General features: G+C 37.9%; 1 protein-coding gene across 2 annotated transcripts in view; it reads left to right on the top strand.

Annotated features, from left to right (window-relative positions):
* Positions 1-17,994, top strand: part of VTI1A (vesicle transport through interaction with t-SNAREs 1A) — a gene marked incomplete at its 5' end in the record, with an annotated part of 274,237 nt that overhangs the window by 3,514 nt on the left and 252,729 nt on the right. For both annotated transcript variants that reach the window (XM_082002562.1, XM_082002563.1), the window contains 2 exons: positions 4,995-5,053; positions 9,701-9,811. In XM_082002562.1, coding sequence (XP_081858688.1) covers positions 4,995-5,053; positions 9,701-9,811 — 170 coding nt within the window. The remainder of the gene's footprint in view (positions 1-4,994; positions 5,054-9,700; positions 9,812-17,994) is intronic.

The following is a 17,994-nucleotide window of genomic DNA, read 5'->3' on the forward strand; positions in this document are numbered from 1 at the left end:
TTTCTACTGGGCAATCAAAACACTGCATTTCAGTCTCTTAACAGATTTAGCTGAAGAAAGTCCCACCTTTAACTTTCTGTTTGTCCTGGTTTCAGGCAGGATAGAGTTAATTTTCTTCATAGAAGCTAGTGTGAGGCTATGTTTTGGATTTGGGATGAGAAAATGTCGATAACATGCTGATGTTTTGAGTTGTTGCTAAGTAGTCAAGGACAGTCCAGCTTCTCGTGCTGGCCTGCTAGCAGGAAGGCTGAGGGTGCACGGGAAATTGGGATGGGACACGGCCAGGACAGCTGACCCAGGCTGACCAAAGAGATATTCCATACCATATAACGTATGCTCAGTATATAAAGCTGGGACGAAGAAGAAGGAAGGGGTGGAGGAACGTTTGGAGTTATGGTGTCTGTCTTCCCAAGTAACCATTACGTGTGATGGAGCCCGTCTTCTCTGGGGATGGCTGAACCCCTGCCTGCCCATGGGGAGTGGGGAATGAATTCCTTGTTTTGCTTTGCTTGTGTGCGCGGCTTTTGCTTTACTTATTAAACCGTCTTTATCTCAAACCATGAATTTCCTCACTTTACTATTCCGATTCTCTCCCCTGTCCCACCGTGGGGGGGTGAGCGAGCAGCTGCGTGGTGCTTAGTTGCTGGCTGGGGCTAAACCACAACACTGTTGTACCCCTGTACTGGAGTTTACTGTCTCTGTTTCAGGTCTCGTTGATTATGTTGTGCCTCTTGAACCCAGTTTTATAACTCAGAAACGCATGCGTTGTTGCATTTTTCTCTGCTGTTGGACAGTAACTTCTGGCAGTGGTGAACATGTAAACCACCTCAGCCAGCGCAGCAAAATCTGCAAGTGGTCTATGAACTGAAGCCCTTTGTTACTCAGTCTCTTCCTCAGCAAGTACTAATAAAAAGAAGTAATTCCACAAGCAATGAGACTACTCAGTCTTGGTCCAGATTTTTTAAATCTCTTTATTGGTTGTGAGGTCAAACCAATGCTTCTACACTTGTAGGCAGATCTCTGCCTTTCTGCAACTGCTGTATTTGGCGGGACAAAACAGTGACTAATGCAAGGGCAAGGCTGAAAGAACTGAGGAAAATGTAGTAAAAGCTTGTTTCTTTTAAGAAAGTGATAGAACCTTGTGTACAAACACATGGAGGAAATGTTTACCTGGAGGAAAAAAACACTTTTGTTTCCAGTCTTTATATTTATCCATATTTTGTCAATTTGACCAGTTAAATTATACAAGCTACATGCAATATTTTCTTTAGGACATTCTGTCTAGAAATATGGAGGCAAAAATTCTGTCCTAAATTTAGATATATTTGGTGGAGAAATTTTTTTTCTTTAAAGGATATTATCAATTAAGAAAAAAAGTTGTAAAAAAAACCTTTTTCATTATTTCATTTGATGGAAGTGTATTTAAGGAAATGATCAGATAGGCAGATTGAAAAGACAAGTAAAAAAAAAAGTACTAAGACACAGTAGAGTAATACAGTTAATAATATGAGGTTCTTTAGTTGGATCATAACTTGCTTGTCCTGACTTGCTAGATTAGTGGCAAGCTTCTATTACTCTGAGTAACTCCGTCTGACCTCATCTGCAGCCTCCGAGCAAGGAATCCTGTGGATATTGTGCCCTCCATTCTATGGGAATTCTGACTATGAAATAAGTTGTTTCCTTAGCTTAACTGTGGCATTAAAACTGAAAGTAAACGGTTTGAAAACCATTCTAGCAAGTGCTTTCTGACTGATAGTGTTGCAGTTAATGCTTCTGTTGCTGATGTCAAGGACCGGTCTGGAGGTATCAGCAGTCCTGCAGGCAGGTGGCTCCAGGCAGCATACTCCCACCAGGATTTTACATGGGTGCGGCTAGAGGAAGAGAGGAAAGCAAAACCTAGTGGGTGATACTTATACTTTGGTAAGCTTGGTTTTCCTTGCCAAAGTGACCCTGGATCCTGCTACCTCTTCTTGCACTGGGGACTATATGGTGGTGTACGCACTAGAGGATCAGTAGTTGCCACAAATTCAGCTGCTTTCCTGGAAATCTGTGAAGATACTGCTCCAAAGCTGCAGTGCCGAGATGTTGCCACGTGCCTGCTCGCACATCTGTATTTGAAGGAACAACAAAGGCCTGTTGTCAGTCGGCCTTGCTCCCAGCAGTTGCTCTGGTCACCAGCTGGGTGATGATGTATTGATAAATGATGGGATAATGTTAAAATGCAACTCTGGAGTTGGGTTAAACTTTAAGTAACTAAACCATTGAAGATCATTGGAATACTTCCTCAATTTTATGGGAACAGTTTCAGCCAGTCCTCCTTGTGTGCTAATGAGTTTTCCTTACCAATGGTTCGTACCTTTGTTTCTCTGGGTAGGTAAGATCTTACTGGTCAGCAGAGTGCTAGGTAGTTCTTGTAATCACAAGTACACACAGAATTTGTACAGCATGAAATATCATTTCCAAAACCCCAACTTTATATCCCTAGAGTTCAGGTTGCTTAATGTGTATGGAAATTGTCATCCAGTAAAACTTGGGGAAACACTGAAATTGCTATAGTACATTTATTTTCTGCTGCTATTCTTTTAAATTTTATTTCACTTCAATAAAATTATATTGTGTGTTTTATATCTTACATTGTTTTTCCTTTTGTCCATCGCCACCTTGCCTGACTCCAAATGAAGGAAAGAACAGAGGTATTTTGAGATGCTGGGTAGAAGAATTGCAATGTGTCAGCAAACAAGTAATAGATTGTCTTTTCTTCTGGGTTTAGTTATGTTAGGAAGATAATAACTGACCATCACATTTTCTGGCTTGGGTGCCATCATGGATGGACCTGGTTGGGAATTAAAGACAGACATTGCTAGCAGAGAACTAAAAGTGCTACGCAGAAAAAGCATTTCCTACATCTTCTGCGGTAATAGCATACACCAGACGTGGCAGTGTGAATTCCAGATTTGCAAGATAGAGCCATTTCCATGCTATTTCCATGGCTTTAGCTTTGTAGAGAGGATTACTTGATGAAATTCTGGGCCTCTTTCAAGGATAAGAAGGGAAACTGGGAGGGTGTGGAGGTGAGCTCTAACTTCTCATTTGTGCCACTGGTAGAGTTCCTTTTACTCGGCGGGCTTCAGTGTTCTTCAAGATTTTATTCTAGCTACGTTTTGCCTGTCATACTGTTGTATCCTCAGAAGATAGCTTTTCTAGTCCTTGCACATCTGGTCATTTGCAGAGATCTCTGCATTTAAAGGTGGAAAGACAATCCTCAACCTGATCCTCTATGCAGGCAGAGCTCCAGTGTGTGTAACTGAAGAACAGATCATGATGTTCCTGTGTCCTTAGGTGAGAGTGTAGAGTGTCTTAGGTAAATGAGAAGATAGATGGATAGACCCATGCAAATGTAAGCAGGGTACTGTAGAACGGCAGCAGGAGGGCTCAGCTGAAACATGACTTGCTTATGCTGGGGATGCTTCACCAAAAACTGTAGCAATATAGTCCTTTCAGAAGTGGTTCTGTTGCTTTTAAGGAAGGTTGTTTTAAGGGGATGTTTTACTTCACATGGCAGACATTCTGGGTTTGGTTGCTACCTCAGCATCCCCTGATTCCTGCCTATGGCACTAAGTTTGCTGACAAATAACGCATTTCAGCCTGGGAGAAGCTAAATTATATACATTTAATAAAGGGGGTCCCCCTTGTAATTCAGTGGCTTGTGGCATGCAGAGGATCAAAGGAGATCATCAGCTAGTCCCTTTTGGTCTTTAATGTGTCAGTTCTAGGATACAAGGATACCATGTTGGAAGAGAAGCAAAGGAATTCAGGCCAAAATAGAGAACCATGAAGTCTAAAGATACACAATGAAGTCTCTTGTGCCGATGTAGACTTATCCATCAAGACCTCTGGGGAGAAATGACTGGGGATACTTCTGTGCAATTCACTTTTTATCAGCTTCATCAGGTGATCCACCAGCACAGATGTCTCATGATGCTCTTGGTTTCAAACGAAGGGCTATATGTTCAGAGTTTTGTTGTTAACTGCATTGAGACAATGTGTGCTTCTACAGTCAGAAGGATGGAAGATGTGGCCATGAGAGGGGCATGAGGTGGTGCAAATGGCAGTATTTGCAGCCCCTGAATGCCCACAGTACTTAAGCAATGTGGGGACTTTTTATTATCCAGTGACTGAATATTCCTCAGAAAGTCCCTTTTCGTGCTGTAAGAAACCAAGTGGTCAAGCAATTGGTGGCAGATGTGATACTGAATCTCAGTTCTCAGTTCATGCTGGATTCTCTGCCTGAGAATGGATGGTTAGAAGCAGGTCAAAAGTCAGACATGGTCTTTATAGCTAGGATATAGGCTTGTTGGGGAATCTGGCAGTTGATAATTCATACGTATAGCTTATAATGGATTTTAATTTTTTTTAATTTTCATTTTTTATTACTAAGCTACATTTTGATTGCTACTAGAAGACAGTGGTTTTCTTGTCCTTCCCATGGCATTTCATTTGTTTCTGTTGAAGCAGAAGAAACAGGGTTCTAGATCCAGCATAGGAACAGGGGAGTAGAAACCTCTTTTTTCTTGGGTACCTGGATTCATTATAAGTGGGATGCTTGGTTTTGTGCGTCTCATATTTTCCAAATAAATAGGATAAGCCTTTCTTTTTAAACCATAATTTTTTTTCTGTTTGGCATTATGTATGTGCCTTCTCAGGTATTTGTACACACTCAGCAAATGCCTGCTGAGGCATAACTCGTACACCTGGAGCAGCTGCAACTGCTTTCCTAACTACCAAATGCTGCATAACAAAGGAGAAGACTTCAAGGATTCTCCATTCTTCTTTTATTTTGTTTGAATTACTAATGTGGGTATCAGTGCATGATGATGTCACACAGAATAAATCCCTGGAGTCAGTTTTAACATCCATATAAGCTTTTGAAATGGTATGTTTTTAGTTCATTGTGAGAGCACAATTACATCGGTATTTTCACAATTCTATTTCAGATGAGAAGAAGCAGATGGTTGCAAATGTTGAGAAACAGCTCGAAGAAGCAAGGGAACTGGTACGTTTTGGCCTTTCATATGTTAACTGCAAAATCCTAGGGAAAACAGTAGGATCATTAGTGGTCACATTTAACACACATGATGCCCTAAAAATGCTTAACAATAATATATTAAAACATGAAATAATATTTTTAAAATACTTCTTGTTTGAGGATATGAAATATCCAAGATGAGCATATCCTTTGTTAATCTTGTGTTAAGTGGTTTAAGGTTTACGTTATTGCTGTAAGCTATTACAGGCTGCTACAGGCTTTGAATTGTGCATTAGGTATTTTACTTTAGGAATTGAATTAAATATTTACACACCTGGACTGTTTTGTTTTTCTCTTGTAGGACCTGTGCATCTACTTGATTTAATCTGTCTGATTGTCTTGCAGAGCAGTAGACAAGCTCTTTTAGCAAGTGAGACGGAAAGATATGCAATGGTAGTGTGGGTTGCTGATCTGAGGAGAGTATGTACGTTAACCAAGCATTAGTTAGTGGTCCACACTGACTGAAAAAAGCAATAGATGTTAAGCACCTGTGACTTTTTAAAAAAAATTTTCCCATTACAGACTGTCATGTCCTCCATCTGGATGGAGTATAAAAGTAAAGCTTTGCAGATGTGGAGTGACTGAACAAAGGTGTTGGTGACAGTTGAGATTGACTTTTTCCCACATGGCCAAGAGTTCCTTGCCTGAAGTTGCTTTTGTTTATTGCTTGCAAATGAGTTTGATCTATCTAGTGTCAGAAATATAATCTGACTGTTAGGATAGGGAAAGGAAATTAGTTCTCCTAGCCTGAAGGTTCTTATAACTGAGCAACTTGAACCAATGATTTGGTTACTAACTAAACAGTGGTATTGAAATTCACTGTTTTCAGTGGCATAGGAAGAAAAAGGTCTCTAGAGTGTTTGTTGACATACCTGGTGATTTTGGTTTAAGAATTGAATTAGTCTTGTAGACCAGAGCATTGGGATAGCATCCAGGAAAGCTGGATCTTGGGATGACTCCCTGCAGTTTTACCCTGCGAGGACGGCAAGGCGCCTAATGTCTCTGATTTGGTATTCTCTGTGACAAACACGGTAAAATTACTGTCCCATCTCAGGAGGATGTTCTGAAGATACATTAAGGCCTTTTGGGCACTTTCATATTCAAACAGCTGAAAGAAAGTAAAAATCATCAATGTCTTTTGTCTCCTTTTCACTACAATGTGGCATGGCAAAAAAGCATAGCAGTACAGAGAAATTGTAGCATAGGTGGTTTGAGGAAAAATCATTCAAATTTGGTTTTCTACTAAAGTAAGATTGGAAGGAGCAGAAATTGAGTTCATGACAATTACTTCTCTCCTTATATCAGAAAAAGATCATCTAATTTTGTATTTATTATAAGATTAAAAAATAAATCCTGTATCTGTACTTTTATCCTAATGATGATCTTCATTTAATGTACTGGCTTTTCTTTCATGCTTTTGTTTTAGATCTTGTTGCTAATGCTGCTAGACAGGTGCTTAATTCAATTATTGCCTTTAAGCAATTACCTAACATGTTTGTGATTAATGTCAAGGCTTGGGTTTAAAAATCAATTTGAACAAACCTGCAAATAACAGAACTGATTAAAAAGATCCTCTTTTAAACTAAAGGCTATGATAGAAAATCAAAATAAACCTAATTCCTTTCTACTGATAGTTTTCATACATTGGTTTGCTTCACTGTCTGGAGTAGTCAAAGCTGGGTTTAGCTTATTTTGTTTTATTTCCTACTTGACTAGGAAATAACACTCTCCTGTATTATAAATATTATTGTAGAGATAATTTATTTACATTGACTAACCATTGATTGTTTTAAAACACAGTCTGCTTTGTTTGGGTAAAATCACTGGTGTGATTGATTTGATCTATGTGCACAACTGACACCAAAACTTTCAGACTCACAGGCTGACTTTTCAAGCCAGAGCTGTTCAGTAAATTCAGAGAAATCCTGTTGTTCTATATCCCGTGTGGAGTATCTGAGTGTTATTTTTACCGGGTTTTTAAGAAAGGTGAACGTTGTGATAACTTTAGGGAAATTCTCTCGAGTATAAAATCTAGCATGTGCTGGAAGGGCTGGAATTAGCATTTTTGAGTGAAATTGTACTTTCAAGAAAAAAACCCTGTCTGCATGTTATTTGCCTTTATGTTTTATGAGGGACACATCACAAAACTGTTGTGTTGCAAATGCTACGTTACTCTCATCTAGACACTTCACTTTTTAATAGTGCACATAAATTTAGAGTTGCCAACACTAGGTTATCCTTATTTAGACACTTGCCTTTTTTTAAGTATAGATCTGTATTTTAGTTCCAGGACTTTAGAGTCCAAATAAAATAGTGAAGCTTACAAGTTTCATAAAATTCTAGCAACTGGAGCAATTTCATGTGTAAAAGTTCCTGCGGGAGCGGGAGACTTACATAGGGGTCTCAGTGGAAAACAGAAGCAGCACTACCCTACTTTGTTGTGTTTTTGAAGAGAAATATCAGTGGCTGCTCTGCTTTATGCTGTATTCCATGCTGGGAGTGTATTGGGTGGTGTTAGGGGCAAATCTATTGAGTTAAACCCCTGAGGAGCCTTAAGGGTGGGGCCTGGTTTATGAACTTGGGCAAGAGTTAGGTACCAAAATGCTCAGCTCCACCACAGTAGTGGCGAGTTCGAACATCATCAATAACAGAAGTTTGAGCTTTTAGGTTTTCTGAAGTAAACTTGAGCTTCTACTGATGTTTTGAGATTTAAGTGCCAGGTTATTTTTAGCTTTCAGTGGAATTTAGGTCTGTTCTTGCCTGTGTATGAAAAATACAATTTTATGACCAATAATATGAGGCCTGAAAGTGAAGATGCATGAAATTAGGTTGCATTTAGGTTCAGCACTATCTTCTGCATAACTTCACATGGAAATTTGTCAGCCCAGCCACAAAATGTGCCCGTTTAATTTCATGATAAAAAAACCCCAGATGTTAAACATTGGTCAGCCTAAATATGCGTGCTTCATCATTGTTCCCTGGACCTTACACTCTGATACTGACTCTTTGGAATGAACATTTTTGATTTCATGGACGGTGGTCTGATCCTTGCTGCAAATTCTGTATTCACTGGGAGATGATTTCATTTTTATGTAATAGATAACAATTGAGACTTTATTAAAATACCCCAACCTTGCACATATAATTATATATATATATGAGGAAAGTTTTCCATGTTTATAGAACATTTAAGATCAAATATATTGAGATTAAATTGATAAGAAATAAGCCATTAATTCCAGCTATCATTTTTATTAATATTAGCCCTTTGGAAAGTTAAGCGTGAGCCAAAGAGCTGGGTAGAATTAGAAATTGCTTTGTATGCTTCAGTTCATTACTGAATATTTAATTAAAGTCTGCTTTACAGTTTATTATTGAATATCATTTTGTATAATCAGAATAGATCAGGCAGAATGACTTTTGAGTATCTGGTAATTCCATTGATTAAATTCAGCTGCTTTTCTTACAATATGAGGATGAAATTTCAAAGTGCAAGGAAGCAATTACCTAGGAATAAACTGTAGCTGTCCCTTGTGAAGACCTGTAACCAGTAGCTTGGGACCCTAATTGAAAGGCATTTCTGTTCCAATGCCATATTGCTCAACTGAGATCAGTAGGAGGTGAGTAAATATTGTTTCAGGTGCCTACAGCAACCAAGGCGAGGTATTCTTTTATCTTTTTAAGTAAGTTGGAAAGATTTTAAAAGGCAGGTAAGGGATTCTTCAGCTGTGCAAAATAGAATTCCTGAACAGGCAGCACCATGTAGAGGAGGCTCCATGACCCAGTGGGCAGGTAATTAGCAGGCAGCTCAGCGCTGGTTTATAACTCCTTTTGATTTTCTGTACCTCTGTGCCATATTCTTGTGTCTCAGGCCATTTAGTATTCTACATGGCAAGAATAAATAGAAAAAGCTTTTGAAAGATATATTCTATCTCTGAGGTTTTAATGCATTCAGCTGTATACAAGTTCTTGAATAGTATTGTCATTAAACCCTGAAATTCAGCTATTGAATATCCTTACAGATTTGGGATGTAGATTTAGGCAGTCAGTTCAGGCTTTGTAATTTTGCTGAGTAAGCAATATTTAAAGGAACAAGAATTATTTTATTAAACAAAGAGGCTGGTGGTAAATAAAACTTTAAAAGTGTGTGTGTATATATACGTATATACACATATACATGTATATATACACACATACATGTGTACGTGTGTATAAAAATAAACAAAATACCTTTTTCAGCCAAAGGTTTCCAAAACCACACTGCTAGAAGGAGGTAGACTTTCTTCTGAACTATACTTATTTGCAGGAAGTTGTTTAACCTCAGTTTTACAATTTTCTTGTAATAAAATGTATTCATCACATTTGGAATTGAAATCCAGAAATGTTTGACTAGACTAATTCCTTTGAAGTGTTAATAATATTAATTTTGTCACTTATTTGTTGACTTAAGACTGTGTAAAGATTTTGATTAATTTTTTTGTATAGTGTAGAATAAACAACATTTTTTTGACGAAGAAGCAATATTTCTTAGCATTTGTGAATAATTTAGGTAAATTCATCCTTGCTTTAATTACCTTTTGATTTACATGTCACTTCTTTATTTTTACTTGCTAGCTTGAGCAGATGGAACTTGAAGTTCGAGAGATCCCACCTCAAAGCCGAGGAATGTACAGCAGTCGAATGAGAAGCTACAAACAAGAAATGGGAAAACTTGAAGCTGATTTCGTGAGTTTTTAACATATTACATAAAGAAAGCACCTGTGAGAATTTTTAAAATATAATGCAGTTATTCAGCCAACTGAGAAGGTATTTTTGACTAGTGTGAGAGGTAAGTTCTGCATGTATCTTGCCGTATTTATGGACAGACGAAAACCAAACTGGGGAAGAGAAGCTTTTCTTTTTGTAGCAGTCTCATACCAGTATTCAGGTTGCTAGCCTTCTCTCCCTTTGCTCTGGTTCTGAATTGTTTCTGTGCCATTAAACATTGTGAGTGTTCATGCTGTAGGCAAAATAGTCAGCTTTTAATCCTATTTCTCAAGGAATGACTGATAGAATATCAGAATGAATACTTAAATTATAACTTAAGTGTACTCTGAGTGGAAAATAATGGTTCATTTAAGACAGCTTGTAGTAATGTGGGCAGTAACATGAAAAGCAATATAATCTCCAATCCATGGAATTTTTGAATGTAGTTTATCTCGTGCCCTTCATTTCTAGTGTCTGTGGTTTCTTTTCCATTGCACTTCGATTCTTCTTGTCTCTTGTACAAATTAGTTATAATACTACATGTTTCAAGTAATGTATGCAACCTATCAAGATTACTTTGTCTAGGGGCTTCTGCTACAGTTACCAGTCCTTTTTTGTGACTAGGACCTGCACTGAATAGATTTACATAGAGACAAAACTGTTTCCTCTAAAATCCTGAAAAAGTTCAAAGGGATTGCAAAGTGTAGGAAAATGCTATGTTAATTGGCAGCATCTCAGTTCCTCCAGGGTAGGGAAAAAGAAATAACTGTTGGCAGTATTTTCTATTCGTTGGAAACTCTGAATTTTCTCGGGTGGCTGGCAGCACTTTATTCCTTCAGGCTAGGGGAGTCAATGTTTTATACCTGCAGCCAGGAAATCCAGCTGACTGTCACTCCTCTGTGCTTCTGCCAAGTTGAGGAGTTGCACAAAAATCTGTTAGTTGGAGGGTGGCTGCAATTTTGTAAAGTTTGAGGAATGTTAGGATAAAAAGACTTGCATCAAAATTTTGAGACAATCTCATGCCATTCCCCTGTAGGAAGCTTGTATGGTCCTACTGGCTAAACAGTGGCTTCCAAGAGGGAGTGATTTCTGGACCTGTCGTGAATGCTGTTTATCTTCTCAGGTGTGGGAGAATTCTCTGTCAGCATATATTTGCTACTGGCCTATTTCTTTATGTAGGCAGGAGTGGGGAATTGGTATTTCCAGGCAATTGGGAATGGGAGAGTTCAGAACTGGACACTCTTTATGGAAGAAGCGAAATGATTGTATGTGGAAGAAATGGGTCAGAATACTAGGAGTTATGTGATTGAAAGAATGTAAGTTTGTGCTCAGAGCGAAGGAGTAAAAACAACATGAGAAAGAGGAAGGAACAGACCGTAATAATGGAAAGAAAACAATAGCCCAAAACCCAAGTATGGCATTCAGCAGAAGATCAAGGAAAGAAAGTGGAGTGAAGGATGGATCTGAGTACTAAAAGAAAACAACAGCTATGCTTGGAAAAATCTCAGTTACACAGAAAATAGTGTTGTTACAACTAAATTCCCTACATAATTCCAGTTTCTAAGTACTAACGTTCCTCTAAGTTTGTATGCAAGGGTTTGAGAATCTTTTTTGATTATTCTCCAGTCAAACAGCATCTTCTTGGAAACTATATAACATATATATGTGTAATCTGTAACTATATAACAAAATGATTCAGTTGTGAGTTCAAAGAGGGAAGAGGAGGAAGGAAAGGAAATGTTTTTTTGACTCCATAGGCCACTGAAGGTAGGAAGTTGAAAGTATTTGCTGGAATGAAAGTGCGTTTGAATATTTTCCTGAATCAGTTGTGACCTGCTTGATTGTAAGCAAAGCATATAGAATTTATAGAAGAGCCTTAGCAGGCATGTAGAGAAAGCAGATCTAAGTACTTTTAAAATGAATTCACTTTTATAGCTGAAGGGAAATTCTTAACTGGAAATTATACTGGCAGTTTCAGGTTATGATCAGCTTACAGGTTTGCTGGTAAAAGTTCTTGGCTCTTCCAAAAGGCACACAGATGTAAGCTTGCAAAGTTAAGTGGTGGTGTTTACAAATTCAGTGGGAATCTCAGCTGGATCCCACTATATTTGGCTTGTCCATTCTTCCTGTGTGAAGTAGCATGTGCACGGAGCAAAGGACATTTCTCAATCCTCTTGAAGTGTGTGTTTCATTTTAAAGAAATCATGTCTGTGAAATGAATTGCAAAAAATTATATACCTCAGTATAGGTATATTTATACCTATATATATTCAAATGTTCAATATTGTTCAATAATTAAAACATGAAGTGAATGCTGAACTGGCACTGGTAGTTTCCTTTCATACTCGTCATGACTTTTGAACTTTAGTTTTGATCTTCGGGTTATTTGTATGCCTCATAGCATCTTGAAAATTTGCCATCACCCCCTGGCAGTTATGGAAAACAGCAGCACAGGAACATATTTAAGTCAGGAGAAGCAAACATGAGGTATGTGGACTGTCCACTCTTTAGTTGCAGGATGGACAACTTTAAGGTTTATTTGTGACATATAATATGTAATTGGTGAGTTTATTTGATCTTGGGCAGTATGTGTAATATGGACAGAACACTGGACTATCACTTCAATATTATTTACTAGATACTGTGACATCTTAATGAATATATAGTGTTTTTTTCTATGCACTTTACTATGCCAGAAGTATATTCTGAAAAATATGGATTTAAGCTTAGTTGAGCTGTATTTTGGAAAGTTACTCCAAACATGGCTTGTTTGTCTCCTAACTTTCTAATCAAACAGGAAGAAGTTGCAAATAGGAGATTTATTTCCCCTCATTGCTAATCCTTGTTATCTTGAATCATGCCCGCAGTTAGTTTTCAGTGCCCTGTAGCCCAGAGGTGTGTGTGGAGGGGTTGACATCTACCCCATGCACCGTATTGCGCATGGGTAGTTGGTAACCCACTAATTGCATTAAATTGTATCTGAGGACAAAAAGCCACCTTGCTTCATCTTGGCTCTCCCTCTTGGAAAGGAACAGTGGTAATGAAAAAAAGAATAGCTCAATTTTGTCATTACAAGTACTCAGCATAGCACTGTGAATATGGACGGGGAAAATTAGCAAAGCAAGCATTGCACCTCAACTTAAGGCAGCAGTGGTTTCTGATTCTTGCCTCAGTGCTGTGCGGTCTTCCATGGGGAACAGATGCCTGGGGAGAAATATAAGAATAGGGCAATCATAAAGTGGTGATACTTTGCCAAAAAAGCTCTATATACTTCAAAAGGCTAAATTTCAGACTTGCTTACTGTGTGTGATAAACATATCAAACTGGAATAAAACTGTTTGACAAATCTTATGTTATCTTTTTTAACTTGCAGATGCAAATCTTTGTTTTATTATCTTATTTGCAATAGTATATACCAGTACCGCATTTTTATGGTGGGGTTTCGTGCCTCTTGGGTCTCGAAAGCTGCAGTCCCAGACCTGTGGTGGCTCTGTGGCTCCTGCATGGTCCGGGCTTGCTGGGTTGCAGAGACTGTGGTAATGGCTCTATCTTGTGGCCCGAAGTGGAGTTACAGACCACGTTCTTGGGCTTTCTGAGTTGATTAAGGTCTTGTGACCACCTACTAAAGAGCTCCTGAAATTGAAATCATGAGCAAATTTTTTCTTCTGCATCTACCAATACACCATTATGGGGTTTAAGCTTGTAAAGATTTTGTTCTCGGCTATGTCAGGTGTAGAATGTCCACAGTGACTGACCCCATGAAGTAAGTTATGAATGTAAAAAAAGCCAATATTTTATTATAATCTTTTCAGTAAAAGGACTGTAGGTGTTGTTTATTTTTTCAAATAAAGCATTTTTTCCTCAATTATTACCTGAAAATAGTCAGTGATCTTTAAACAGTGGGGATATGCAGTGGTAAAAGGCTGTCCAGATTTTATGAACATACTTAGACCTGACTGTATCTCGGTTCGTGTGAAACTGCAACTACCTAAATATAGCAAATGTCTGGTTATATGCTAGCATTTGTATTCACCCCAAGGGTTCCATGTACTGATTCAATGTCAGGGGCACATAAAAAATAAAAAAAGGCAGGCATTGTCCTGAAAAACATATAACCATACAGCTGAAGTATGAGACATTCAAATAGATGTGGAAATATAAAAATCCAGTAAGGCCATATTACAGAGTAATGTTCCTATTTTAAAAATGAGCACTAAGCAGTCAATGCTGAAAGTGGGATGGGTGTATTCAACAAGAAAAATAACCGTCAAATAAAGGAGGCGGCTTAGGAACTGTTCGTATTTTGTCATGGCAACACAAAAGCAAATTTTACTGGTAGCATTTGTTATCGATGCAAGAGATGGTGCTCATTCCTTTTAAAGACTCAGAAATGGTACTGATTTTGGTCATTCTGATCTTCAATTTAAAAACAAAAGAAAAAAGGGGGGAACAAGCTATAGATGTATAGACAGATATATTGTACAAAACTTGACTAAAGAGTTAGAAGTTTTTGGCATTTAGCATAGCTTCAGTTCAGTCAATAGTGAAGATATATATTCACATTTCTTACCTTCTGCAGGTTCTGTTTAAGATAATTGTTAAAATGGCAGCTACTGTTAAGCTTAAAAAACATTTAGGGAGATAAGCAATGGAATTTCATTAGATAAAGTTATCTCTTCTGTGTGACTGTGACGTACAACCTGAGTCCAGAAGCCAACCTGAAGAACAGCTGCCTCTGTGTCACTTACATTCTGGCTGCTTCTGCAAACACTGCTACCCTTATTTCAGGTTCAGTCAGCTACCCCCACAAATATTCATATGGCTATAAGCATAATGAACAACATCTGTCAAATGACAAATTAGTGGTCTGTATCTTTATGGCCAGGATCTTCCTTAGCTTTCCAGGTTGAGTTAAAAGTTTAGAGGTTTGAGCATTGCTGCAGGATTATTTTGATTTATAAAGCAAAGCATTAATTCTTTATAGTTACAAAATCATAAACTGTGTGTGGGACAGATGTGTATATTTTCATAGTTGAATCCCAAAGACATTATTAAAAACAAGGAACCCACCATACATACCCATCATGTGAAAACCTGATCTTGACAAATTTGAAGCTTTTGAAATCAGATTAGTTTCCACTACGCGTGTAGTACAGGTCTTTTCAACAGGGCTGTGGAGGATTTGTTTTAATGCACAAGAGATTGAACTGATTAAGTTTGAGAAGAAAGAATTTGAAATATCTGACCGTGTACTTTGACAATCTAATTTTGAGAAAGCATTTTGTGAACAAACATTCGTTCACTGTGCCATTTTTATAGATTATGTCTCCTTCTTGAGATAAGCAATCAGTCCTCTATACCGTACTCGAACTGTTGTATACAGTGGCACTGTTTTTTTTCCTCTGTTCCTTTTCTAATAACTTCTGATATGATATTTGTCTGCTTGGCTGCTGCTGAACATTAGGCCAACTTCTTTTCTATAGAGGAAAATTCCACATTGTCTTCAGTTTGTTTTTACTTGTGTCCCCACCTTGGCGGGTTGTGGTGGAAGAAGGTGGAGGCATTTGACATTTTGCAATGACTTTATTTATAATACTGCTATTTTAAATGGGAAAAAGGTAACACAGGAAATACTTTTTTTTTTTTTTTTTAACATTTAAGGCCTAAACTGAGCTTTTGATGAAAGTTTAAGAGGTGGTATAACTTAGAACCCCTGTAGAAAACTTGCCTTAATTTATTTACATCTTGAGAGGTTTTTTTTGTAGTTTTGTACGGAAGTATGAGGAGAAGGAAGGAAATGTATTCACCATGGAATTTACTGGTGATGACATGCTTTTCCTTAGAGGAAAGTGTGAAAGATGGGACTTAACATGCTTAATTTGTAATTAACTAAGGGGTTATGATTGTCTTCACTGAGATCCCCGAGAGGCCAGACCAGTGAAGCATACCTTACCTCCTGGGTTTTATAATTCTGTAGGTATTGCTTACAAAGAATCCTTCCATGTTTGACCAATAAGATGCATCTCACAACACAATGTGTGAGGAGATAATATGCTGGGTAAGGGCAATCAAGCAGCACATTTTTAATCTCAATAAAATTAATTCCTTAACTAGATTCTTCTCTCAACCTACTTCACCTTGATACTTGTAGGAAATTTGGTGTGTCTGTCTCCAGAGATGTTGCTCGTCTGTTAACATGTAGGGATAAGACTGGTGAGCGTTGCAGTGTGCTGTTTGTTAGTCCTTCAGCAAGTCAATGACTGTGGAGACGATGCACATGATTTTAAGAAAAACCAGTTTGTGGAGCACTAGACTTGGCTGAGTGATTATAAATAAAGGTGCTTTCAGGAAGCGATTTGGTGAGCCTGGTAATTCTTGTCTCTGGCTGGGGGCTATGAATGAAAAGCATATTGACTCATACAGTGCACTGTAAGCATTCATGCCTCTTTCTTTCCTTTCTCCCTTCACACACAAAATGTTTCTGTATTAAATGAAGCTAAAAAGTGGTCTATGGCAGAATGAAGTCCTCCTGTAAAATATATTTTAAGGCATGTAATAGAAATGCCATCAGCTCTACTTTTTTCACTAAACATGCTTTCTCACCTGGCAGTCTTGTCTGGATGCCAGCCCTCATCAACATTTCTCAGGTAGAGAACTATCATTTCTCTATTTACCATGTAATTTGTTCTTGAGTTAAAACTTCTGCTTCTCAAAGTAGTAGAATTAAGACTTTTTGCTGGTCATCTCAGCAAATGTGGAAGAAGCAATGTCCGCTCAAAATTACTTACAGCCAGCTGGTGAGTGAAGTGACTTCATATACATGAGGTGAACGCTGTTTTTGAGGGGGCAGGAAGAAGGCTTTAATGTTTCCCATTTTCTCAGTGGTTTCTTACTTTAGTCAAGTGATACTCCCCTGCCTGTCATGCAAAAAGAAGCAAGCTGTCATTGTCCTGCTTGTGATAGCAGCAGTAATAAAGGTTCTGCAGTTGGAACATAGGTGTGGGGTGTGATGACGATTAAAGCAGAACAGAGCCTCTCTCTCTCGCCCTTCGTTGTATTGCTCACCTGCACTCCTATAAGTAGAAGTTTGATTTGGTTTCTATCACGAGTTAGAAATGTAAAGATTTAAAGAAAAAACAGCAGACAAGCTGAGCAAAAAACCCCATCGTTTTAACATGCTTGCTTTTCAGACTAGAACTGCACTCTCGAGTTCCTTAACATCTTATTACTGTTGTGTTTTTTTTACAGATAGAGCGAGGCTAATTTGTGTTTGACTGCAAATTAGGGAGAGACATGTGCTACTGATAAAGCAAAAAAAAATGAGAAAGTACCAGTTTGACACTGGAATTAATTTTCAGATTTCTTGGTTGGTTTGTGCAGGGAATGGCTCTAGATGGCACTGTTCGTTTGCAAAGCAAGTCGGTTTTTTTTTCCTTCCCCCCTTTTTTTTTCCCTGTTTCTTTTTTTCTTTTTTTGCTTTGGTAGTAACTGAAATTACTGTTTCATGAATAAAATATTTCTGGTGGGATTTGCATTTCTATATTGGCTGAAGATACTGTGTTGAATGTTTTATTAACCAGCCCAGTGCAACTGTCAGCCTATTAAAGCGATCCAATGGACCCTGTTTAGCTAAATAAACTAAATAAATCCAATTCGTCAAATTGTGTTCCTGGCTGTTTATTTTCCATTCTTTTGATGTACAGTTTATTTTAAGTTAAAACCACATATTTTTAAAAATTAATGTGAAAATAGAATTTAGTGTTTGAAACACGAGGATACTAATTGCCATGGTCAAAAATAGCTTTCCTTTATCGCGAAGTTGCCGTCTGGTAAATGAACTTTTTGTGGGTGACTGATTAACTGCGCCATGTCAAAAATTAGTTTGGCAAATGAGTGGTTAATAGCTTTTTTTGCCTGCTTGCTGGGTTCTGTTGCTCTCATGAAATGAAACGTGAAATATAAGCACTGCTGCTAAAAGTAGCTATTTCTACCCAACTTCAAGAGGTTTGTGCTTCATCTTGATATTTTCTCAATCAGAATTCCAGGGGAAATTTTTATGTGATCATTACATATCTAAATGCTTGTTGAAATTCCGATTGCATCATAGACAAATATTAGAGCATAAAAAAAAGTCTTTGCATAACTGAATATATTGTATGTCT

The sequence above is a fragment of the Phaethon aethereus genome (assembly GCF_964289735.1).
Source record: "Phaethon aethereus genome assembly, chromosome: 7".
Lineage (NCBI taxonomy): Eukaryota > Metazoa > Chordata > Aves > Phaethontiformes > Phaethontidae > Phaethon > Phaethon aethereus.